Source organism: Lithobates pipiens, unplaced genomic scaffold (assembly GCF_037356315.1).
Source record: "Lithobates pipiens isolate NorthernLeopardFrog02 unplaced genomic scaffold, aLitPip1_a1.2 Scaffold_23, whole genome shotgun sequence".
NCBI lineage: Eukaryota > Metazoa > Chordata > Amphibia > Anura > Ranidae > Lithobates > Lithobates pipiens.
Window position 1 is genome coordinate 333,863,450 of NW_027507785.1, and position 24,186 is coordinate 333,887,635.

Consider the following 24,186-nt stretch of genomic DNA (forward strand, 5'->3'; position numbering starts at 1 on the left):
ACATCTCCAACGAGGCAGGATGCCCTCCGGGGGCTAGCTTAAGGGTAGCACACCGACTGAATCGCACCGCAGAGCTCCGCCTGTGCAGGGCTCTGCCTCTGTGCGTTATTCTAAAAGTTCTTTGGTGTGGGCCTTTTTTGAGACGAGTGCATCAGATCGCACCGCTGCTATTTGCAACATATGTCTCAAGCGTATCTCGGGGGTAAAAACATCAGCCGCTTGGGCACCACATGCTTGACCAGACATATGTTGACCTGCCATGCACCTCGTTGGCAAGCGTACCTCAAAGACCCACACCAAAGAACAAAGCGGACCTCTCCTTGCTCCTCATCAGCTGGGATCTCCAACCCCACTAGACCTTCAGTCCTCTCTGAAACCTGCTCTGAGAGGAATGAAGGTGTAGAATTAGGTGTGTCACAGCCAAGTGCTTGTGGGCAATCTGCTAGCAGTACACCCACGTCTAATTATAGCAGGCAAATTTCCCTGCCCCAGCTGCTGGACCGTCGAAAGAAGTTCACTCCCAGCCATCCACATGCCCAGCGGTTGAATGCTAGCTCGGCTAAATTGCTAGCACTTCAACTGCTGCCTTTTCAGTTGGTAGACTCGGCCCCCTTCCGTGAGTTTGTACAATGTGTGGTTCCTCAGTGGCAGGTCCCCAAACGCCACTTTTTCTCACGGAAGGTGATTCCGGCTCTCTACCGGCATGTGGAAGGCAATGTCCTTGCCTCGCTGGACAGGGCGGTCAGCGGTAAGGTGCATATTACTGCTGACTCATGGTCCAGCAGGCATGGACAGGGACGTTACCTGTCTTTCACGGCACATTGGGTCACTCTTCTGGCAGCTGGGAAGGATGCAGGACAAGGTGCAGTAGTGTTGGAGGTTGTTCCGCCACCACGCCTCCAAATGCTACTACTGGTTGTGATACACCTCTCTCCTCCACCCCCTCCTCTTCTTCTTCCTCCATGACCTCTTCCTGTGCTTTGTCCTTAGAACCAGCGGTGCTCCGTAGGCGTTCAAGGGGCTACGCAAATACGCAGGCAAAACAATGCCATGCCGTGCTTGCGCTGGTGTGTTTGGGGGACAGGAGCCACACTGGGGCAGATATTTTGTTAGCTCTGCAGGGGCAGGCCGAGAGGTGGTTGACGCCACGCCTGCTTAAGCCAGAAATGGTGGTTTGTGACAATGGCACCAACCTCCTCTCCGCCTCCGACAGGGACAACTGACCCATGTGCCCTGTGTGGCTCACATCCTTAACCTGATTCTTAGGTAGGTACCCGGGCTTACAGGATCTCCTGAAGCAGGCCAGGAAAGTCTGTGTGCATTTCCGCCGATCATTTAATGCCTGTGCTCGGCTGACAGAGCTCCAAAAGGAGTTGAACCTGCCCAAGAACCGCCTTATATGTGATATGCCCACCAGGTGGAACTCAACATTGGCCATGCTGCAGCGGCTTCACATGCAGCAGTGGGCCATCAATGAGTACCTGTGCGACTACGGCACCAGGACAGGGTCAGGGGAGCTCGTTTTTTTTCCCACGCCAGTGGAGCATGATCAGGGATGCATGCACTGTCCTGTCACCATTTGAGGATGCCACGAGGATGGTGAGCAGTGACAGTGCATGCATCAGTGACACTGTACCTCTCGTCCACCTCTTGGAGCACACGCTGTGTGGAATAATGGACAGGGCACTTGAGGCAGAACAGAGGCAGGAAGACTAGGACTTCCTTGCCTCTCAAGGCCCCCTTTATCCAGACAGTGTTCCTGCTGGCCTGCCGATCACACAGGAAGAGGACGAGGCAGAGGAGGAGGATTGTGTCAGCATAGAGGTGGAGGCTGGCACTCAGCAGCAGCAGTCTTTTAGGGATGATTTACAGTCCCAAGAAACCCGTGGACTTGTACGTGGCTGGGAGGAGGTGGCTGCGGTTCATGTCGTCCTTAGTGACCCAAAGGACTCCGGACCAAATGCCTCAGCTAACCTACGCTGTGTGGCCACCCTGATCCTGCAAAGCCTCCGGAAGGATCCTCGTATTCTTCAGATCAAGGAGAGGGACCATTACTGGCTGGTAACTCTCCTTGATCCACGGTACAAGGGTAAGGTTGCGGACCTTATCTTGCCATCGTAGAGGATGAGACATCTCCGGGAGGCCTTGTAAAAAGGTCTGGGCAACGTGTTGCCAGAGACTGGGAGGTTACAATTTCCTGGTCCTGGACAACGTGTTGCTGAGGCTTCTGACTGATGCGTTCAGATAATTTTTTAGTCCACAGCCCCAAGGTATGATCGGTTCCAGCAACCATCGGCGGCGTCTGATTTACATGGTGCAGTAATGCCTAGGGGCAAGGTCAGACTTGGACACCTTTCCCACCGAAAATCCTCTGGGTTACTGGGTCTTGAGGATGGATCACTGGCCAGAGCTTGCACAGTATGCAATTGAGCTACTGGCCTGTCCTGCATCCAGCGTTCTTTCGGAACGCACATTCATTGCTGCTGGAGGCTTTGTAACCGATCACAGGGTGCGCCTGTCCACCGATTCAGTTGATCGACTGACCTTCACAAAGATTAATCAGTCTTGGATCACCACCAGCTACCAAGCACCTGAAGCTGATGTAACCGAATAATTTTTTTTTTTTAAATGTCACATCCCTTCAAGACTACCTATGCTGATGCTGAGTGACTGTCCTGTTATGTTGACTGACTATCCTCTTCCTCCTCAATGATCCTGCTGATAGCTTGGAAGAACATTTTTGGTTTTGGGCACCACCACCAGTGCCTAAGGTCCAATTTTTCAGCCCCTGTGTAACAGGGGCTTGTAATTACAATTTTTGATGCAATGCTTTGCAGCAGGGCTCATTCCTGCACTCCAACTAGAGTTTCTGTGAGGTGTTGCAGTGTTGTGGCACCAGTGCCTAAGGCTCAATTTTTCAGCCCCCGTTTAACAGGGACATGTAATTACAATTCTTGATATAATGTTTCACAGCAGGGCCCGTTGCTGCACCCACTGAGAGAAACTGTGAGGACTTCTAGTGTTGTGGCACCAGCACCACAACCACCAAAGGCCCAATTTTTCTACCACTGTTCAACAATGGCATGTAATTACAATTCTTGATATAATCGTTCACAGCAGGGCGCTCCAGCGCCCACCAAGAGTCACTTTGAGGGCTTACAATGTTGTGGCAAAACCAACACCTTGTTCCGCCATTTCTGCAGAGCATATAGGGCAGGCCCCTACTTTCAAACATCCAACTTGCAAACATCTCCTACTTGCAAACGGAAGGAGACAGCAGCGAGTGAGATGAAAAAAGATGGACAGCAAAACAAATTATACAGGGGTGATAACCCTTCCCCATGTTTTCCAAAAAGCTTAAAAATAAATTTTTTGACTGGAGCTACACTTTAAAAATGTACCAGTTGAAAATTACAAACAGATTCCACTTAACACAACAAACCTACACAGTCCCTGTCTTGTTTGCACCGCCTGTATACTGCTGTTCTGAGTATATAGGGCCTGGGGGCCACACGCATTTCCTTTTTTTAATATGGGTACGGGGTTCCCCTTAATATCCATACAAGACCCAAAGGGGCTGGTAATGGGGGGGGGGGGGTACCCATGCCATTTTTCTCACTGATTTTCATCCGTATTGCTGGAACCAGACTTTACATTAAAACAGCAAGCAGCTTTAACCACTTCCCGACCAGCGCACGACGATGTACGTCGACAGCATGGCACGGGCAGGCATATTGGCGTACAGGTACGTCCAATATTCGTTGCCGCCGTGCCATCGGGAGCGCGCCACCGGCGGCGCGCTCCCGCGCTGGTCGGGACCCCCGTGAGTCCGGTCGCGGGACCCGCGGACTCGATCGCCGCGGGCATCCCCGCGATCGTCTCACGGAGCGGCCGAATGGAGGAAATGCTGTATAAACAACATTTCTCCATTCTGCCTAGCAACTAGTGACGCTGATCTCTGCTCCATGTGATTGGAGCAGAGGTCAGTGTACACTAAATGAAAGCCCAACCCCCCCACAGTTAGTAACACACCCCTAGGAACACTTAACCCCTACACTGCCACCCACTGGTTAACCCTTTCACTGCCAGTGTCATTTACACAGGAATCACTGCATTTATATAGCAGTGATTACTGTATAAATGACAATGGTCCCAAAAATGTGTCAAAAATGTCCGATGGGTCCCCCACAATGTTGCAGTCACAATAAAAATCGCTGATCGCCGCCATTACTAGTAAAAAAAAAAAATAATTAAAAATTATTAATAAAAATGCTATAAAACTATCCCTATTTTGTAAACGCTATAACTTTTGCGCAAACCAATCAATAACCGCTTATTGCGATTTTTTTTACCAAAAATATGTAGAAGAATACGTATCGGCATAAATTGAGGGAAAAAAATGTTTTTTTATATATTTTTGGGGGATATTTATTATAACAAAAAGTAAAAAATAATGCGTTTTTTTCAAAATTGTCGCTCTATTTTTGTTTATAGCGCAAAAAATAAAAACCGCAGAGGTGATCAAATCCCATCAAAAGAAAGCTCTATTTGTGGGAAAAAAAGGACGTCAATTTTGTTTGGGAGCCACGTCGCACGACCGCGCAATTGTTAGTTAAAGCGACGCAGTGCCGAATCGCAAAAAGTGGTCTGGTCTTTGACCAGCAAATTGGTCCGGTCTGAAAGTGGTTAAATGACTTTTTTTCTGTTAAATATCATTTTGTGCAGGGACTGTTCTAAACACGGGAAACACGTGGCACTTCACAGGCATACTACAGACACCCCCCAGGCACCATATTTAAAGGAATATTTCACTTTTTTTTTCACTTTAAGTGTCAATAAAATCAGTGCTCCCGGAAAAAACTGCGTTTTAAAAAAAAAATTTGCATTGATCCATGTCCCCTGGGGCAGGAGCCGAGTCCCCAAACCCTTTTTATTTTTATTGTCCATATGTTGCATATTAGCCTTTAAAATTGGAACTTTTGATTTTGAACGTTCAAGTCCCATAGACTTTAATTTTGATTGAAAATGTATACTTTATTTTGCAAGAAAATATACAAAAAACAAAATACTTTTAACAGGGTACATTCCACACTGTACTGCGACGCAGCGCATAAAATACACTACATAACAATACAGTTCCAAACATACAAATAAATTACATTCATCCTGCGGTATGATGCCTGATGTGTTGTGCAGAGTAATGATACCCCGAAACATCACATCATGCATGACGCCGCATTACCCTGAAAGCATTACCAAAAACCATTACTAAATACATATCACGTCATACTGTCAAAGTCAAAATCTAAATGGTATTTCAAAGAGCAACAGGTGTGATGGGGGGGGTTGGAGAAGGTGGGGAGGGGGGGAGAAAGAGTTCACAGGCCCGAAGCTTTATTGAACTGCCAAAAAGGGTACATAGTGGTGGGGGGAGGGGGGGGGGGAAGGGGAAATCTTCAGACCTCCTCTTCCTCCATGTTGTCCATCAGGTGATAGTCTCTGAGCAGACTGTGAATCAGTCTGCGGCAGTCCTGGATGGACATCCTCTCCCTCTGGTGGATGAGGCGCTTTCTGGCGCACCAAACGGCGTCCTTAAAACAACACAGCACCCGCCAGGCACTATCAATGTCCTCTTGTGAGTGAGTCCCACAAAAGAGTCCGTTTAACACCCCAAAGTGTGTTATAGCAGTCTGTGGAACAAAGTCTTTGAGATCAGGTTCCAGAGCCCTCAACAGGCCCTGTGCAAAGGGACACTCCCAGAAAACATGCAGAGCAGTTTCCTCCTGGATGATGCAGAAGGGGCAGTGTCTGTATCTGCACAGGTTTCTGGCATGCATGAATGTCCTGAGTGGCAACCCCCCTTGGATTGCCATCCATGCCAGATCTTTGTGCCTGTTGGTAAGTCTCTTTGAAGAAACATTCCTCCAGACCACTTTGCAAGTGGCTGAAGGGAGGCCTGGAACAGTCTCAACAATGTCTGATGCTCTGATCAACTTGTGGATAGTTTTTGGTTTCCACAAGTCGGGCTTCACTCCATGTAGCCCCTGCTCCTTAATAAACTTGAAAGTGTCCAAGTAATACCAAGGAGTGTCCCAGTTGTAGGGGATGGAGCTGTCCCATTTGTCCCATCCAAGAGACCTCCAGAGAGGCAGGAGGAAAAAACGGGACATGGAGTTACCGCCAGAGTCTATAGTTCTGTCCACCAAAGTTCTGCGGATGCAGTTACAGGCAAAGAAGACCCTCAGTAGGATGGCGATGTCGGGCACGCCCTTACCGCCCTTGAGGGGTTCCTTGAACATAACCGCCCGCTTTACTCTGTCCATTTTGGAGCTCCAGATGAAGTGAAACGCTGCCCTGGTGATGGCCTTGCAGGTGTTAACCCGGGGGGGCCAGGCCTGGGCGAGGTACTGCAACACAGGGAGAATCTCGCTGCGGAGTACCAGTGTTTTACCTTCGATGGTGAGTTCTCGGAGGCTCCAAAGTCCAAACTTCTGTCGCATCTTTGCCAGTCGTTCTTCCCAGGACTTCAGGGCTGCGCCCTCTGCTCCAAACCAGACCCCAAGGATTTTGATGAAGTCTGCTTTGACGCTGAAGGGCATAGGTGCAGAAGAAGGCAGGAACCACTTTCCGAAGAGCATGACTTCCGACTTCCCGCAGTTGACTTTTGCCCCTGAAGCTTGGCCGAAGTCCTCACACGTCTGGGCGAGTGTGTCGATGGAGTGCCGGTCGGCACAGAACACCGTCACATCATCCATGTAGAGCGAGCACTTGACCTCCCGTCTGTCTGGTCCTGGTGCGGTGATCCCTCTGATCTCTGGGTTCCGTCTGATGCTTCGGGCGAAGAGCTCTATACAACAGACAAAAAGCAGAGGTGAGAGAGGGCAGCCTTGTCTGACCCCAGACAACACTGGAAAGGGGTCAGTTTTCCAACCGTTCACCAACACCACACTACAAATTTCATTGTACATTACATTTACATATGAACAGAACATTTCCCCAAGACCAAACCTGCGCAGAGCGCTGCACATAAACTCATGGGAGACACGGTCAAAGGCCTTCTCCTGGTCAAGGCTGACCAGGGCCGCGTGCACACGGCGGCCATGAATGTACTGGACCGTGTCCCGGACAAGCGCGAGGCTGTCCGCAATCCTGCGACCAGGAATGCCACAAGTCTGATCCGGGTGGATGATCTGTCCGATGACAGATTTCAGCCTGTTGGCCAAAACCTTGGCGAGGATTTTGTAGTCCACGTTCAGAAGAGAGATCGGACGCCAGTTTTTCAGGTCCGATCTCTCCCCCTTGCGCTTATACAAAATCGTGATCATCCCCTCCCTTAGGGTCGGAGGCATTCTGCCCTCCACCACCATCTCCTCGTACAGCTCGAGCAGGTCCGGGCCTACGAGATCCCACAGCGTTACATAAAGTTCAACTGGGAGACCATCGCAGCCCGGGGTCCTGCCTTGCCTAAAGGATTTAGCGGCAGAGTGCAGCTCCTCCAACACCAAGGGGGCGTTGACGTCCGACGAACCTGCAGGATCAATTTGGTTAGAGATACCTGACAGGAACCTGTCGGCTGCCTGTGAATCTGTTGTTTTCGGGGAGTAGAGGTTGGTGTAGTAGTCGCTGACCACTTGCATCACAGCCTCCTTTCCCTTCTGGAGTGTTCCGGTCTCGTCACGCAGCTCAGACAAGGGTGTGTGTCCTGAGTGGAGTTTCCTGAAAAAGAAAGAATTACACTTCTCACCTTTCTCAAGGTTCTCCACCTTGGCACGGAAGACAATGTGCCTGGATTCTTCCTCAAAGTGCCCTTTCAGGCTCTTCTTGGTGTCCTCCAGGTCCTGCCTAACGTCCCAGCCACAGTGGTGAAGGTCCTGCAGGGACTGCAACTGACGTTGCAGTCTCCTGAGTTCCTTCTTCCTGGCACACACTTGCTGTCGTCCCCTTGCCTGAAAGAAGCTGCGTAGCTTGACTTTCACAAACTCCCACCAGTCACTTACCCTTCCGAAGAATCGCTTTTCCTCCTTCCAGGTGGCATAGGCCTCCCGGAGTTCCCCCATCAATTCCTCATTTTCCAGCAGGGTACTATTCAGCTTCCAGGAGCCTGGTCCGCGGGCAAAGCCCTCGCCCAGGTCACCCCGAAAGTGAATAGCCCTGTGGTCAGAGAAAAAGCAGGGGATCATGGAGAAATCGCGATTCTTGACTGCTCTTGAAGTGAGCACGAAGTCGATCCTGGAACGCACTGATCCATCGGGACGGCACCATGAGTAGTTCACGGTACCTCTCCCTATGGATCCCACGGCGTCCTGCAGGGAAGCCTCCGAGATCATCTCCTTGAGCAGCCTGGATGTAGCATCGAGTTTTGCGTACATGCTGGAGCTGCGCCCATCCTCCTCTATCGGGCAGTTAAAATCACCGCCGATTACTACTGCCCTGGTGGTGACGAGTTGGGTCCGCAGGGTCTGGAAAAGTTCCAGCCGCTCATTCTTATCTGGGGGGGCGTACACGTTGATGAGCCTAATTGGCTCTCCCACCCATGAGCCGTCTATGACCAGAAGACGGCCACAGACCAGCTCATGGATGGAGTCAACCGCGAAGCGCCCACCCCTGACAAGAATGGCTACACCTGCAGACTTACAATCGCCACCCCCGGACCAGTAGGAGGGACCGAGGGTCCACTGGGAGTTCAGATGTGTGTACCTCCTCAGAGGAGGGAGTGCGCACTCCTGGAGCATGTAGACATCACTCTGCTGAGTGGCTAAAAATGTCAGTGCCGCTTGCCTTCTAGATGTATCCTTGATACTCCTCACATTAATGGAAAAGATTGAGATCTCTGCCATAATGAAAAAGGGGTATGAGGTCTAGTCGGCAAGGGACCGAACTTACCTCCCCGGAGGGGGGTCTTCCGCTGCCTCTTCTGCTTGTCCTGTGTTCTCGGACAGGCCGAGCTCCTGCAGGACAGCATCCATCATTTTCTGGGTGATGGGGACGTGGATGTCGGAGGGGAGGTCAGGCTCAGGGATGGCCATGACCTCCTCCTCCCCCTCCACGTCCTCATCCTCCTCCCCCGCTGACTCGAGGTCCTCCACTATTGGCTCTGGTCCCTCGCTTTCGCGCTGGTCGCCAGTGGGCCTTTTAGTGGAGGAAGCGGGTTCCTCTGCTGTTGGACTCCTAGGCTTCCGTTTCCGGCTTCCTGAGAGTCCACTGGTGGGGGTGGAAGGGAGGGTGGGGAAGTCCTCCAGGGAGGACAGGTCTGGGGTGGGTGGGGGGAGGGTGGGGGGGGTCACCTCCAGCACGGAGGGGGTGGGTGGGGGTGTGCTGGAGGCAGGGGCTGGGGCAGGGGTCTGGGCTGGGGGCTGGACAGGGGTGGGGGTGGACTTACCAGTCTTCGTCCGTGGTTCTTTTTCTGGCTGCTTCTTCTTCCCGGTGCTGGGGGATGGTTTGCCCTGGATCAGGACGCCAGCATAGGACCGGGACCGCTGGGGGCAGTGTTTAAACACGTGCTCAGCCGCTCCGCAGAGGTTGCAGGTTTTGGACCTCGGACAATCCTTGGTCTCGTGGCCTGCAACCCTACAGAACCTGCAAGCAGGCTCTTTGCAGTCCTTCCCCATGTGTCCGGTACTGCTGCACCTGTTGCAGGTGAAGGGTATACCGGGGTAGAAAAGGATGCCTGCGGAGTTGCCCAGGGAGAAGCATGGCTGCAGGTGCAGGATGTCCCCCGAAGGGTCCTTCCTTAACTTGCAGAGTACTGACCACTTACCTATCCAGAAGCCGTTGGCATCGAGGATTCGGACGGGGTCCTTCACGACGGTGCAGAACCTCTGTAGGTAAGTGGCTATATCCTTACCTGAGGTATGGGGGTTCCTCATAGCCACCGTTACCCACTTCTCGTCCCGTGTTATGGGGCAGTTCGCAGTGAACTTACGGAAGGGGGATTCAGGGCCACTCGCCTTGACCATATCCCAGTATCTTCTGCAGGCCTGGAAAGACACAAAAGTTATAAAAAATATACCTCTTGTGAAGGCCTGCACCGAAAGCGTTTCCGCTTTGCTGAACCCCTGTTCCAGGATCATCTTCTTGCCGAAGATCTCCGGGGTCATGTCGGGGACTCTTCCGTCCACCTCCTTCAGTTGCAGCACGACCGTCTGCTTCATCCAGGACTCCAAGGTAGGGAGCCCGTCTGCAGGGGGGGAAGGCTTGGCTGGTCCCGGCTGGCTGGTGCTGGCCGGGGTAGAGGTGGGGGTTGAGGCAGCAACATCCCCGGGGACCTCGGTGGAAGTGGCTGGAGCGGGGTTCTTCTTGCTGGTCTTTCTCTCGCTCTTCCCCATCGTCTTGGAGAGAGAGAAGTCGCTTCAGGTGTTCTTTCGGCGGCTTCCTTCTGGATTCCTCGACGTCTTCGCTCTGAAGCCTTTATAAAGGCTCTTGCATCTACTGCCCGAAGGTAGTAATGCGGAGGGGGGGGAGGAGGGAAGACCGCAATCTCGTTCCTTGTGGGGGCTAAGCCTCTGGCCCAATAGCAGCAAGTAGGTGAAGCTGAATTTAATCAACGATCCTACAAGGCCGAGCAGAGGGTACCCCACAAGGACCTAATGGCTTGGATAGATACAAGTGGTTCTCAACGTCCTAGCTGTGAAGCAGAGACACCCCTAAGGGCTATAGTCGATACTACACTTGATCTTAGCCAAAAGGCCGAGAAGCGATCCCATAGACTTTAATGGGGGTCTAAAGTTTGTACGAATTTTCGGTCCGTTCGAAGGTTCTGGTGCAAACCGAACCGGGGGGGGGGGTGTTCGGCTCATCGCTACTACCTACTGTGAAGCCAAGAGGACCAAGCTCCATAGGGACCTACCAAAGCCAGTGCCATGGAAAAAAATTAGTCTTCCCCACCCCTGCAATCTACCATGTCCATACCCCTAAGAGGTCCATATATCTAAAGTCCATACCCTTAAGGGGTCCATATCCCTGCCATCCATACCATGTCCATATCCCTAAGGTCCATACCATGTCCAAACCCCTAAGGAGTCCATAGCCCTACGGTCCATAGTATGTCCATACCTTTAAGAGGTCCATATCATCATGTCCATACCCCTGAAGGGTCCATATCCCTAAGAGGTCCATATATCTAAAGTCCATACCCTTAAGGGGTCCATATCCCTGCCGTCCATACCATGTTCATATCCCTAAGGTCCATAGCCCCTGAGGTCTATACGATGTCCAAACCCCTAAAGGGTCCATAGCCCTGAGGTCCATACCATCTCCAAACCCCTAATGCCGCGTACACGCGACTGTACTTTCCGGCAGACTAGGTCCGACGGACTTTCGGGAGAGGTCCGACAGACCTTCCGAACGAACGACTTGGCCACACACGAACGGACTAAGCCGTTCGAAAGTCCGTTCGTCTTGAACGTGATGACGTAAACAGGACTAAACAGGAAGTTCAATAGCCAGTAGCCAATAGCTGTCCTTGCATTGTATTTGGTCCATCAGACAAGCACACAGATGAAGGGTTTTCACGATTTTTAGTCTGTCAGAATTGAGTCAGTCGGATAGATTTGAAACATGTTCTATTTCTAGGTCCATCTGAATTTTTTCCGAAAAACGATCAGACTAGCCCACATGCATTCGGATTGTCCGACGGACTGATCCCGTCGGACCTTGTCTGCTGGAAAGTCCGGTCGTGTGTACATGGCATAAGGGATCCATATCCCTGAGGTCCATCCATACCATGTCCATATCCCTAAGGTCCATACCATGTCCATATCCCTAAGGTCCATATCATGTCCATATCCCTAAGGTCCATATCGTGTCCATACCCCCTAAAGGGTCCATATCCTTAAGGTCTTTACCATGTCCATATACCTGAGGTCCATACCCCTAAGGGGTCCATATCCCTGAGGTCCATACCACCACATACCCCCGAGGTTCATACCATGTCCAAACCTCTAAGGGTTCCATGTCCCTAAGGTTTCAGCAATGTCCACATCCTTGAGATCCATACCATGTTCATATCCCTGAGATCAATCCATACATTGTCCAAACCTCTACCTTGAAGGGGTCCATATCCTTAAGGTCTATACCATGTCCATATCCCTGAAGTCCATACCATGTCCAAACCCCTAAGGGGTCCTTATCCCTAAGGTTCATACCATATCCATACCCCTATGGTGTCCATATCCCTAAGGTTCACCCCACATCCATATCCCTGAGGTCCATACCATGTTCAAACCTCTAAGAGGTCCATATCCCTAAGGTACATACTATGCCCATATACCATGTCTATACCCCTATGGGGTCCTTATCCCTAAGGTCCATACCATGTCCATAGCCCTAAAGTCCATACCTTGTCCAAACCTCTAAGTCAGAGGTGTCAAACTCAATCTCATCATGGGCTGCATCAGCAGTATGGTTGCTTCTCGGCCTTTTGGCTAAGATCAAGTGTAGTATCTGTTCTTATCAGTTGCCAAAGGAGGCGCTGGTCCATCCCTATTTGAGAGGGTTTGGGCGGCGCTCTCCGATGGTGTAATTTGCATCCCGAAGGATGGTTTCGGTAGGGGCCACGTCGTGCCGCCCGACAGTAAACTGGGGGCCGATGCATGGTCGAGTCTGAGCCATCTGGAAGGATGCACCTGGTGAGGGCAGAGAACCACTGGTCGGCGCCAGGGGAGGGGACCCTGGCAGACCGGCTTGGATTGTGGCAGCTTTAGCCCCAGTCAGTTTTTTCGGGATTGGAACGCTTGTTCCCCTTTAGCCTGGAGGGGGGAACGGTCAGTACGTCCTGGATGTAATTAGGTGGGAGTGACGGGAGTGAGGGTGGGACCTGATGGTAAAGGGTCTCACTAAGCTCCTTGATCTCCATGCCTTCCTGATAGGGGTGGGGGCTGTTGTGGTCTGGGCTGGGCTGTCGGGGATGCTTTTGTTGGAAAGCCCATGGTGATGTGCCCCTGGAGTGGCAGTCCAGGGGTGCCTTCTTTCACTGTGCGTCAGCACTTTGATTTAGGCACCTAGGTCACGTCACCATTACACGCTTTTTTTTACACCTGCCTCTAGGGCCCGGCCTTTTGGCTAGGACCAGAGGAATTTTTGATTCCTGGCCGGAGGGCCGGCCATTGTATCTCACAATGGTCACTTTTCACTCTCCTCTTCACTATCCCTTCCCCACTTTTTATTTATTTTATCTTTGTGTGTTTGTCACTGTGTGTCACTTCACGTTTGATTAGTAGGGTGTCGGTCCTCGGACCAATCCTGAACGTCTTGTGGGAGAGCGGACATAGGCCTTCTGGCTTGGTCCAATCTCCATGAGGGGGGGCCTACCTTCGGGGAAGCCCCCACAGTACCAAGTACCTAGGAGGTTCTGTTTCGGCAGTCCTCCCGGGGAAAGGAGGGATTCCGGTTTCGTCCGGGTCCCACTCGTTGAGTCTGGTACCTCAGTCCCCGTCTGGAGCCTAACGCCCCGGGGGATCAGGGTATGGTCCTTCTTTTGGAGGACATCAGGCACCCGTCTGCACTTTTTAGTGTGTCACTCTTTATGTGTGTGCACTTTTTTTATGCACCGGGTGGAAGTTTTTTGGGTGTGTTTGCACGCCATGGGCTTTTTCAAAAAAAAAAAAAAAAAAAAAAAAGCAGTATGGTTGCCCTCAAAGAGTCGGTTGTATCTGGGGAGCTCTACATACAGATGTAGCACTGACCCCCGAAGGAGCTACTGATTTGAATTAGGCCTGTACTCTACTGAGAAACCCCCCTTCTGAATGACTCTGTCCCCTTGGCACAGCTGTGGTGCAATAATAATACAATACAGTGTAAACAATATAATGTACCTGTGTCTATCCCTCAGAATCCTCTGGCTCCACCTGGTGGGGGAAGACAGTAAACCACACACACTTGTACTCTTAAACAGGAATACTTTACTGAAAATATAGCAAATAGGTGGTTACAGAGTTTGTACTGTCGTTCCAACATAGAACGTCAGCACAACATAAGTCAACAGGCAAATACAATAAACAACATGCAAGTATGTTACTATCTAGACCTGGGAGCTCCCCTTATTTAAAGTCTAACGTGAGGCCTCACTTAATGTATTTCCTCCTTTATCTTCTTTCTTCGCTACCTTAAATAGTTTCTCAAATAACTAATCCAAAGGGGTAAGTAGAGAAAGTTAACTTGGAACACTCCAGGTGTAACTCCAGAACTTGTAATCACACTTAGGTATCAAAGTGTAACGGGCCTTGGGCCTACTAAGTGTCAGTTGCTCAGTTGCACTTCCGTGGAACAACAGGTTCCAGCAAAGCCTATTAGTAAGTCTAAGTACGTGTAATAGATTAAACGGTGAGCCGCAACCCGCTCACCAATCGGATCAGAGTTCTGAGTGATGCCTTGAGTCCTGCAGCTGCAGATTGCTTCTGCTGACTAGGCCAGATGCTCCGTGTCACTCCACCGACTAGATCCGGCTCTCCGCTGCTCCAACAAGCGCCTCCGATCCCCATCGGTCTGATCACCAGCTCTTGGCTCCATCAAGTCACCCAGCAAACAGTCCGGTTTGCACTCTGCGGTGACTATCGATGTGTCCGGGAACCTCACACACAGTTCTGCACAGGCAGGCAACGTGGTTCCAAGAGATCAAATATGGCCACTGCAGTCCCTTTTATACCCTACCCAGCATGCACTGCATATCAAAGAGTTCATGGGTAGGTCACACAGACTCCTGGGTAAATTAGGTCAGATGACCAAAGTAAACACAGTCACTTCCTGTTATCTTTCCAACACCATAGAAAGGAAAATAGCTAAAGTCCATTTCCAGTTTTGGTCACTAGATGGCATCCAATACTAGTGAATAACATTGTCCATAGATTTGCATTGTACTTCACATTAATTGCATTAATACACAATTATATCCCCGCTACACGGAGTACAAGGTTAAGGAATGTGCTACGTAGAGAGGGAAGTTTCAGTGGAGCCCTATGCACAGAGTGCAGGGTTCAGGAGTATGTTACATAAAGAGGGAAGTTCCAGGGGAGCCCTAGGCACAGAATGCAGTGTTCTGGGATGTGCGGTGTACAGAGTGCAGAGGGCTGAGATTAGGAGTGCGCTTCAGGGGAGCCCTATGCACAGAGTATAGGGTTCGGAAGTGTGTTAAGTAAAGAGTGCTGTGTACAGAATCCAGAGTTCAGGGGTGTGCTGTGTACAGAGTGCCATATTTATGGCCACACTATGCACAGTGTGCAAACCCAATAGAATTTCGCCACATTCCAGCTTCAAAACTGGGTGCGAGGGCCACATAGAAAGGATTTGGCCCAAGGGCCTTTTGTTTGACATATGTGTTCTAAGTGGTCCATACCCCCTGAGGTCCATACCATGTCCAATACATGTCTATACCCCTAATGGGTCCATATCCCTAAGTTTCCTACCATGTCCATACCCCTAAGTGGTCAATATCCCTAAGGTCCATACCATATCCATACCCCTAAGGGGTCCATACCATGTCTATATCCCTAAGGGGTCCATATCATCTTAGGGCCCATATCCCTAAGGTCCATACCATGTTCAAACCCCTAAGAGGACCTTATCCCTGAGGTCCATACCATGTCTATACCCTTAAGGTGTCCATATCCCTAAGGTCCATACCATGTGCGAACCTCTAAGGGGTCCATATCCCTAAGGTCTATACCATGTCCATATCCCTAAGGGTTTCATATTCCTAAGGTCCATACCATGTCCAAACCCCTAAGGGGTCCATATCCCTGAGGTCTATACCATGTCCATATCCCTGACGTCCATACTATGTCCAACCCCCTAAGGGGTCCATATCCCTGAGATCCATACCATGTCTATACCCCAAGGCGTCCAAATCCCTAAGGTCCATACCATGTGCAAACCTCTAAGGGGTCCATATCCCTAAGGTCTATACCATGTCCATATCCCTGAGGTCCATACTAAGTCCAAACCTCTAAGCGGGCCATATCCCTGAGATCCATACCATGTCTATACCCCTAAGGGGTCCATATCCCTAGGGTCCATACCATGTCCAAACCCCTAAGGGGTCCATATCCCTGAGGTCCATACCACCACATACCCCTGAGGTCCATACCATGTCCAAACCCCTAAGGGTTCCATGTTCCTAAGGTTCATACAATGTCCACATCCCTGAGATCCATACCATGTCCAAACCTCTAAGGGCTTCATATCCCTAAGATCAAGCCATACATTGTCCAAACCCCTAAGGGGTCCATATCATGTCCAAACTATTAAGGGGTTCATATCCCTGAGATCCGTACATTGTTCAAACCCCTAAGGGGTCCATATCCCTGAGGTCCACACCATGTCCAAACCCCTAAGGGGTCCATATCTCTTAGGTCCATACCATGTCCATACCCTAAGGGGTCCATATCCTTAAGATCAATACCAGGTCCATACCCCTAAGCGGTCCATATCCATGAGGTCCATACCATATCCAAACCCCTAAGAGGTCCAAATCCCTGAGGTTCACACCATGTCGAAACCCCTAAGGGCTCCAAATCCCTGAGGTCCACACCATGTCCAAACCCCTAAGGGGTCCATATTCCTGAGGTCAATACCATGTCCATACCCATACCCCCTAAGGGTCTATAACAGGGGTCTCAAACTGGTGGCCCTCCAGCTGTTACAGAACTACAATTCCCATGAGGCATTGCAAGCCTGAGGGTTACAAGCATGACTCCCCATAGACAGAGGCATGAAGGGACTTATAGTTCTGCAACAGCTGGAGGGCCGCCAGTTTGAAACCCCTGGTCTATAACATGTCCATACCCCTAAGAGGCAATACCATGTCCGGTATAAATAAAAACAACGACCCCACCTGGAGTCCAAGGAGGAACCAAATGGAGAGGTAAAAGAGGTAAAAACAGAAGCGTGGGCTGCCGGTCCTGGAATCTGGGTGTAAAGTCAGGATCTTTCCCGAACCTGGAGCGGCTCTGTGACGTCATCGTACAGCGGGCTAACGCCGGGTCACAGGGGTGCAGAACTGACTGAAGGAGAAGTCCGGCCAGAACAGCTCTGGCTATACTTCTCCTTTAACCACTTACCCAGCGGAATGTTTTACCCCCCTTCATGAGCAGACCATATTTTTCTATTCTGCACTGCGCTATATTAACTGGCAATTGCCCACTTGTGGAACACTGTACACAAATGACATTTATAGAATTGTTTTCCACACAAATAGAGCTTTCTTTTGGTGGTATTTGATTGCCACTGTTTTTTTTTTTTTTTTTTTTTTATATAAACAAAAAAAAAAAATGAAAAAAAAAAATCCCAGTATTTACTTTCTGCTATAAAACATATCCAAGAAAAAATGTAAAAAATTTAATTTCTTCATAAATTTAGGCCAATATGTATTTCCTACATCTCTTTGATAAAACAAAATTCCAATATATTGGTATAGCGTATATTGATTGGTTTGTGTGACATTTATGGCGTCTACAAACTATGGGCTATATACTGGAATTTGTACTTATTTATTTTTTCATACCAGTAATGGCGGCGATCAGCGACTTATAATGGGGCTGCGATAGTGCGGCGGACAATCTGACACTAACTGCCACTGTGGATGAACTGCCTAACTGGCTCTGAAATCACCAATACAGTGATCAGTGCTAAAACTATACACTGTCACTGTACTAATGACACTGGCTGGGAAGGGGTTAAAGTGTTTGTTACCTCAACATTTTCCTATTCCTGATATGTGGCTGCTGTCCCATGTACTGGTATGAGAAAGTATTCTGTTCTCTTTCCATTGCTTCCTTTACGTGAAATCCCCGTTGTTCCTGCCGGCTGCCTTGCTTTCCTATTAAAAGCTGACCACGCTAAAAAAGGAGAGCACGGCATGGTCAGTTCTCTAGCTGTGCTGGAAACTCAGCCTGCTCTCCTCCAATGATCAGACTTGTCCTGACACGCCCCCACTGCACAGCCATCCCCTGGGAACCTCAGTGTGCTGCTGCTTCTCCTCCCCCCAGCTCTTATGCAGCTGAGAACAGAGGGAACGGGATCGCTTAAAAAAAAAGGAAAAAAGGGGTATTTATAATGTTTTTTTTATATATCTATACAAAAATGTGTTGCCTTTCATGACATTTGTATTGTCTGACACTTCCACCCCTCCCTTCCTCCAAACCCTTTCCCCCCATTAAACCAGACCAGACTGTGTTTGGAGTAAATGGCCAAAGGCCTTGATTTATTAACCAAAATATATAAATAAAAAATATAAACTTTTATAAATAACTTTTAATAATAATAACTTGTAAACTTTTCCTTTAACACTGGAACATGGGTCATTAGCATATCCAAGACCCTACTGGTCACTGCACCATCTATTTTACCTCTTGACCTCCAGACGGCACCCCCCTGTCTCGGAGGCTAAACCCAAACCAATGCAGTGACCTACCCCTTTTCTCCTCCGGTTACCCCCTTGTAACCAGGAAGTACATCAACAACCATCCCCATCCCCATGGATGGGTACAACCTAATTACCACCTGCACCACTTACCCTTCTAAACTGACCCCCCAAACAACCAGCCACAGCTCGAAAGGTGGTAAAGCCTTACCCTTTCGAGCACCGCCACACGCACAGTCCCCTCTGGATCCCCTCCTGCAGGCCTAACGCCCACAAGTCCGTCCCCACCTCATTTAAATGAACCCCGTCACTTCTCAAGTATCGCCAGGTCTCAAACTCCAATTCCCGATGCCTAATTGCCAATCCCCCATTCCTACCAAAAAACCTGCTAACCTCCTTGTTGACCTTGACCCGGGCCCTGTCCACCTTCTTGTCAGACTGCGCCCACCTCCATGACATCCTGCCCACCATATCCGACCATATCAAGACCATGCCCGGGTAGGCAGCCTTCAACCGAAGGCTGTCGCACTTAATATCACGTATGAGGTCCCTCATGGACCTGACCCCCATGTCATTGCCCCCCACATGTAGGATCAATACATCAGGCGGCCTGTCCAGGCGAGCAAACCTATGGACCTCACCCAGCACCCTATTCCATCGCATGCCAGGGACCCCTATCCATCGAACCTGGGCTTCATGTCTGGGAATCCCAAGCTGTCTCCCGTTTGGACGAACATCAGCTCTCTTCGAACCCCAGAACACATATGAATGGCCCAGAATCCAGACCAAAGCCACTTCCGAACCTGTAAATAAAAACCAGTAAATACATAAAAACCAACAACAGGTGTCCCATACCAATGCATGTCCCCCCCCCCCCCCCCCCCCCACTCAGGCCTAACCCAACAAATGAGGCCGAACGTACAGTTTAAACCTCCCCGATTCCCACCGTCCGATTCTCTTCACCGCCTCCGCACTTAGCCCGGCCCTGGACGCTTCAGTAGCCGCCCCTATACGAAAAGAGTGCGACGAAAAACAGCCCCGGTCAAACCCCGCTGCCGCGACGCACTTCTGAAAAATGGCATTGAACTGAAACTTAGACAAAAAGGAACCATCCTCATGTATAAAAAAGGGGCCCGCCACCCGTGGCCGTACGCCCAGGAAAGCCGCCACCGCCCACACCGGACATATGTCCCTCTCCGCAATGGGGGCCACTTCCACCAATACCCCACTCCCCCCTGATCCGTCTTAGACTTGCGCAACCAAATTCTAACCCCATCCTGACCCCATTCCACATCGCACGCCTCCAACCCCCCGACCCGATACTTGGCCGGGCAGAACAGCTCCCCAATCCGGAAAGCCCCAAAAAACGTCAAAGAAAAAGCCACCCTAAAGAGGCACTGTTCGTAAGAGGACCCGCACACTGCCTCCACCGCCGTGCACAGACCCCGGAGCATCTGAAAGGAAACCGGACGCCGCCCATCCCTCTGTCTATGCGCCCTCCGATACCCTTTCACCGCTTGTCGCAGCCAAAACTCCTTGGTAAAATCCGGACTCCCTTCCCATTTAAACAAGAAGGCCAACCCAGCCAGCTTCCTGTCTATGGAGGCCGCCGAAACCCCCCTGTCCATATCCCTGCAAAGAAAGTAAAATACAGCCTGAGCCATGCCCGCCTCACCCGGGGCCATGCCGATCGCCGCAAGACATTCCGACCACTCCTGCCAGACCTTTGAATATGCCCTCCATGTTGCCTTACACACCGACATCTCAATCAACCGCGCTGCAACTCCACCGCTATGTTCCACATCCAAGCCGGACATGCGACCCCGTGACGCTCTGCCTCCGGTGCCAGCCCCCGAAACCTGTCCCACTGAAAACGAGACAGAGCGTCAGCCAAATTGTTCTCCACCCCCGGCAGATGCACAGCATAGATGAACGCATTAACCTGCAAACAACGCAACACCAAGTGGCGTACTAGCCTGACCACCGGCCCAGAGGCCGCCGTCAGCCGATTAACCACGTGCACCACCCCCAAGTTGTCGCAATTAAAGCGTACCTTCAAATTCCTAAAAGACTCCCCCCAAATCTCCAAGGCCACCACAATGGGAAACAGTTCAAGCAACACCAGGTTCTTCAGGAGCCCGGCATCGGCCCACTCCGCAGGCCACGGTGCTGCGCACCACTGGCCCTTAAAGTAAGCGCCGAAACCCGACGACCCAGCCGCGTCAGTGAACAACTCCAGATCCCAATTGCTAATGGGACCCGACATCCACAGTGCGCGCCCGTTGAAGGAGGCCAAAAAGGCCTGCCACACCACAAGATCGTCCTTGTGCTCCTGTTTTAGAGTCACGAAATGAGTAGGTGACCGGACCCCCGCCGTGGCCGAGGCCAACCGGCGGCTAAAAACACGCCCCATTGGAATAATCCGACACGCGAAGTTGAGCTTGCCCAATAAAGATTGCAACTGCCGCAATTGCAGCTTGCGAACCCCAATTGTCGCCCGCACTTCCTCCTGCAAAGACTCCAATTTGTCCTGGGGCAACCTGCATTCCATCCTTTCGGAGTCGATCACGATCCCTAAAAACGTAATGCAGACTGTGGGCCCTTCCGTCTTCCCCGGCGCTAGCGGGACCCCAAAGCGGCCCGCCAAGTGCTGTAACGTCCCCAAGAGGACTGCGCAAACATTCGAGCCGGCCGGGCCTACACACAAGAAATCATCTAAATAGTGAATGACCGAGTTGATGCCCGACACGTCCCGCACGGCCCACTCTAAGAAAGAACTGAACTGTTCGAACAAGGCGCATGAAATGGAGCAACCCATGGGCAGGCAACGGTCGACGTAGAACCCCCCCTTCCAACAGCACCCGAGAAGCCAAAAGCTATCAGGATGCACTGGCAAGAGCCGGAAAGCCGATTCGACATCCGACTTAGCCATTAAGGCCCCCCGTCCATACCTCCTCACCCAGGACACCGCCGCGTCAAAGGATGTGTACGTCACCGCACAATCCTCCGGCGAGATGGCGTCGTTAACAGAGCCCCCTTTCGGAAAGGACAGGTGATGAATCAAACGAAACTTGTTGGGCTCCTTCTTGGGGACTACCCCCAGCGGCGAAACCACTAAATGGGGGAGGGGCGAATCCGGAAATGGGCCGGCCATGCGGCCCAATGCCACTTCTTTGCTCAACTTGTCCGTCACCACCTCCGGGTGTTGCATCGCGGACTTCAAATTGTTGGCCACGGGAGGAGGGGCAGCCAACGAACTGGGGATCCGAAAACCAACCGTAAAACCCTCCTCCAGCACCCGCGCCCCCTCCCGATCCGGATATCTATTGAGGAAAGGCCGCATCCTTTCCACTCGCACCGGGGTCGTCCCTCTTCGGGACAGCATCTCCCGCGCGCCCCTTTCCTTTTTTAAAACATCTGGTGAGGGGGTGGGACCCGCCGCAACCCGAGCACAAATGCTTGAAGCGGCAGGTGGGTCCGAATTTACAGGTGCCCTCGTTGAACTGCCAGCAATAACCCCAGCGCTTCTCGGTCGGCTGTCCGGGGGTAGCTGAACCTCCGACCCCGTGCTGAAAAAACTGGTTGGGAGCCCTCGCAGCCGTCATCAACTTCATCCACAGGCTGATGTCCTTATGGTCCCAGCGAAGCGAGGGTCTAACCGCCATCCGTTGTCGAAACTGTTCGTCATACCTGAGCCACGCTACCCCGCCGTACGTCCTATGCGCCTCACTGATGGCCTCCAGGTACACGAACAACGCGGAGCAATGTTCCGGTGCCTTCTCCCCTACCACGCTCGCCAGAATGGCAAACGCCTGGAGCCAATTCGAAAAAGTACGCGGAATCAACCTATACCTCCGCTTCTCCTCGTCCTCCTTCTTCCGTTCCTCAGGCTTCAACCGGTCCAGGTTGAACTTTTCCAGCGGAAGCAGGGTAAAGATCTCGATGTACTCACCCTTCCAAATCTTCTCCTTCACCTCCTGCTTCAAGTGCGCCCCCAAGGGTCCCTCGAAGCAAACGTACACCTCACTCTTAGCCGCGTCCGCCAGCCTGACCAGGTCTGCGCTCTGTTCCCCCGACTTCGTCGAACCCCCGTCAGCCGCGGGGGCCGCCAAGCCCGCCGGCGCTGCCCCCCCAGCTGCTGGGACCCCCAGGGCCACCGCCGGAGCGGACTCCACGCCAGACGGGACCGCTCCGGCGGTCGCCGAGGCGGCCGCCGGCGCCCACGCCTGGGCCGGCCCGCCCGCCAAGCCCCCCTCAAATTTCTGAACCAGCTCCTTCAGGCCCGCCAACAACCCCCCTAGGCCCTCCTGCCTCCCACCCGCTGCCGGCTCCGCAGGTTTGGACGCGCCCGCCAATCCCGCAGACCCACCGCCGGCCGCCGGCGCACCCCGTACGCTACCCTGCCCCAACAAGTCAAGCAACAGTGTAGATATGGAAAAAGAAGTGTCACACTCACCGGGCTGCCCAGGACTGGGCCTTGCAGCCGCCGCACAGGGACCCATCGCCGACTCCGCGTCACGGACATCACCGCCATCAGACTCCGACAGCTCACCTTCCGATCGGTCGCTGGCCACGGCCGTCACCGGTCCGGAAGAAGGACGCCCCGACGGGCCCGCTCCGCCATCCGGGGTTCTGCGATGAACCTCTCTGGGGGCCCGGCCCACCCGACCGCCCGCTCCTCCCACATTGCTAGGTGAAGGGCTCCTGCACCTCACAGCTCGCCGGCTCCTCGTCCCCCGCCCCACGGCCAGGCTGCGTCCATTGTCCAGGCTGCCACCGGAAACCCCGCCATCTCCCCTGGGACTAGGGGCCGCCACGCCGGGCCGTGCCCCCACCCGCTTTCCAGCTGACCGCTGCGGACCGACCTCTCCATCCCCCCCGGCCTGGCCCATGCATCTGCGCCGAGCAGGGGGCGCTGAATCCAGGGGCGATCCCCCTTGCCTCCCAGCCACGCTCCCCAGTCCCCTCCTCCTGGCCCTGCTCCTGGCCGAGTACCTGCTACTCCCTTCCCCCGATGGGGTGGAGGTCGGTGGCCCAGTCCTCCGCTGTGGATCCCGCTCGATGTCGCCCTCGCTCGCTGCAGGCGTGGGCGCCCCCCGCGGGGGCCCCACGCGGCCCGCTCCCGGACTTTACCGCTCGGGCGGCCTGGAACGCCGCGCCCGAGGTGTCACCGGCGTCCCCCCGTCCGTCGCCGCCTCCCGTTCTGCCGCCAAGGCCGCCACTTGCCCCTGTAGCCATGCGGCGCCCTCCTGTGCGATAACGGCCCTGAGCTGAGCCAGCAAGTCCGCGGACGCCATCTTGGATAGACGGAGGAGCGGCGAGGGTACGTCCAATCTCTTCCTCCTCCGCTCTCCGAGTGACCTGGCTTCCGCTCGGCTTCCCGCCGAACGTGTTAGTTCCGCCCCCCCTTTTGCCCCGCCTCCCGGCTTCTTAAAGCGGCCCATGCAATACTCGTTAAAACGGCGACAGTGCATGCAAACAATTGTCATGCTGTCCCTCCGCTTAGCAGCCTTCGGCTGCTGCTCCGTGGCCTCTCTTTCTATTTTAAACTAGATATGTTGTTTTAGAAGGTTTACAATCACTTTAATATCTAGGGGAGTGTAAGGGATTAGCTGTGCCTGTGTACAGTTGTGTTATGTGGTGCTTTTATTAACCTCCTCGCGCCCGCCCTATGGCCGAATGACGGCCGTAGAGCAGGCGCCTTCGTCCGGGCGGTCGTCCCTGGACGGCCCGATGTTTACTTCCGCAATGCGCGCCCCCGCGGGCGCGCATCGCGGAAGTTCTGTGTTCGCCGTGTCCCCCGGGGACAGGCAAACACAGATCGCTGTAAACGG

At 52.4% G+C, this 24,186-nt stretch overlaps 1 protein-coding gene and 2 pseudogenes across 1 annotated transcript; 1 reads left to right on the forward strand and 2 right to left on the reverse strand.

Annotated features, from left to right (window-relative positions):
* Nucleotides 1-8,879: 8,879 nt before the first annotated feature.
* LOC143927154 (uncharacterized) lies at nucleotides 8,880-10,692 on the reverse strand. Its single transcript, XM_077451104.1, has 2 exons — nucleotides 9,380-10,692; nucleotides 8,880-9,190 (listed from the first exon to the last, which is right to left on the reverse strand). The coding sequence occupies exons 1-2, from the start codon at nucleotides 10,323-10,325 to the stop codon at nucleotides 8,880-8,882; spliced, it is 1,257 nt and encodes a 418-aa protein (XP_077307230.1). The 5' UTR covers nucleotides 10,326-10,692.
* On the reverse strand, nucleotides 10,547-10,698 carry LOC143928572 (U2 spliceosomal RNA; annotated as a pseudogene).
* A 1,704-nt stretch (nucleotides 10,699-12,402) lies between these two features.
* On the forward strand, nucleotides 12,403-12,510 carry LOC143928528 (U2 spliceosomal RNA; annotated as a pseudogene).
* Nucleotides 12,511-24,186: the final 11,676 nt, after the last annotated feature.

Excerpts from the sequence above, each read along its gene's own strand:
- LOC143927154 (XM_077451104.1), bottom strand. The coding sequence starts at position 10,325 with ATGGGGAAGAGCGAGAGAAAGACCAGCAAGAAGAACCCCGCTCCAGCC. Across the intron at positions 9,191-9,379 it reads AGAACCACGGACGAAGACTG|GAAGCCGGAAACGGAAGCCT; the intron begins GTAAGTCCACCC and ends GTGGACTCTCAG.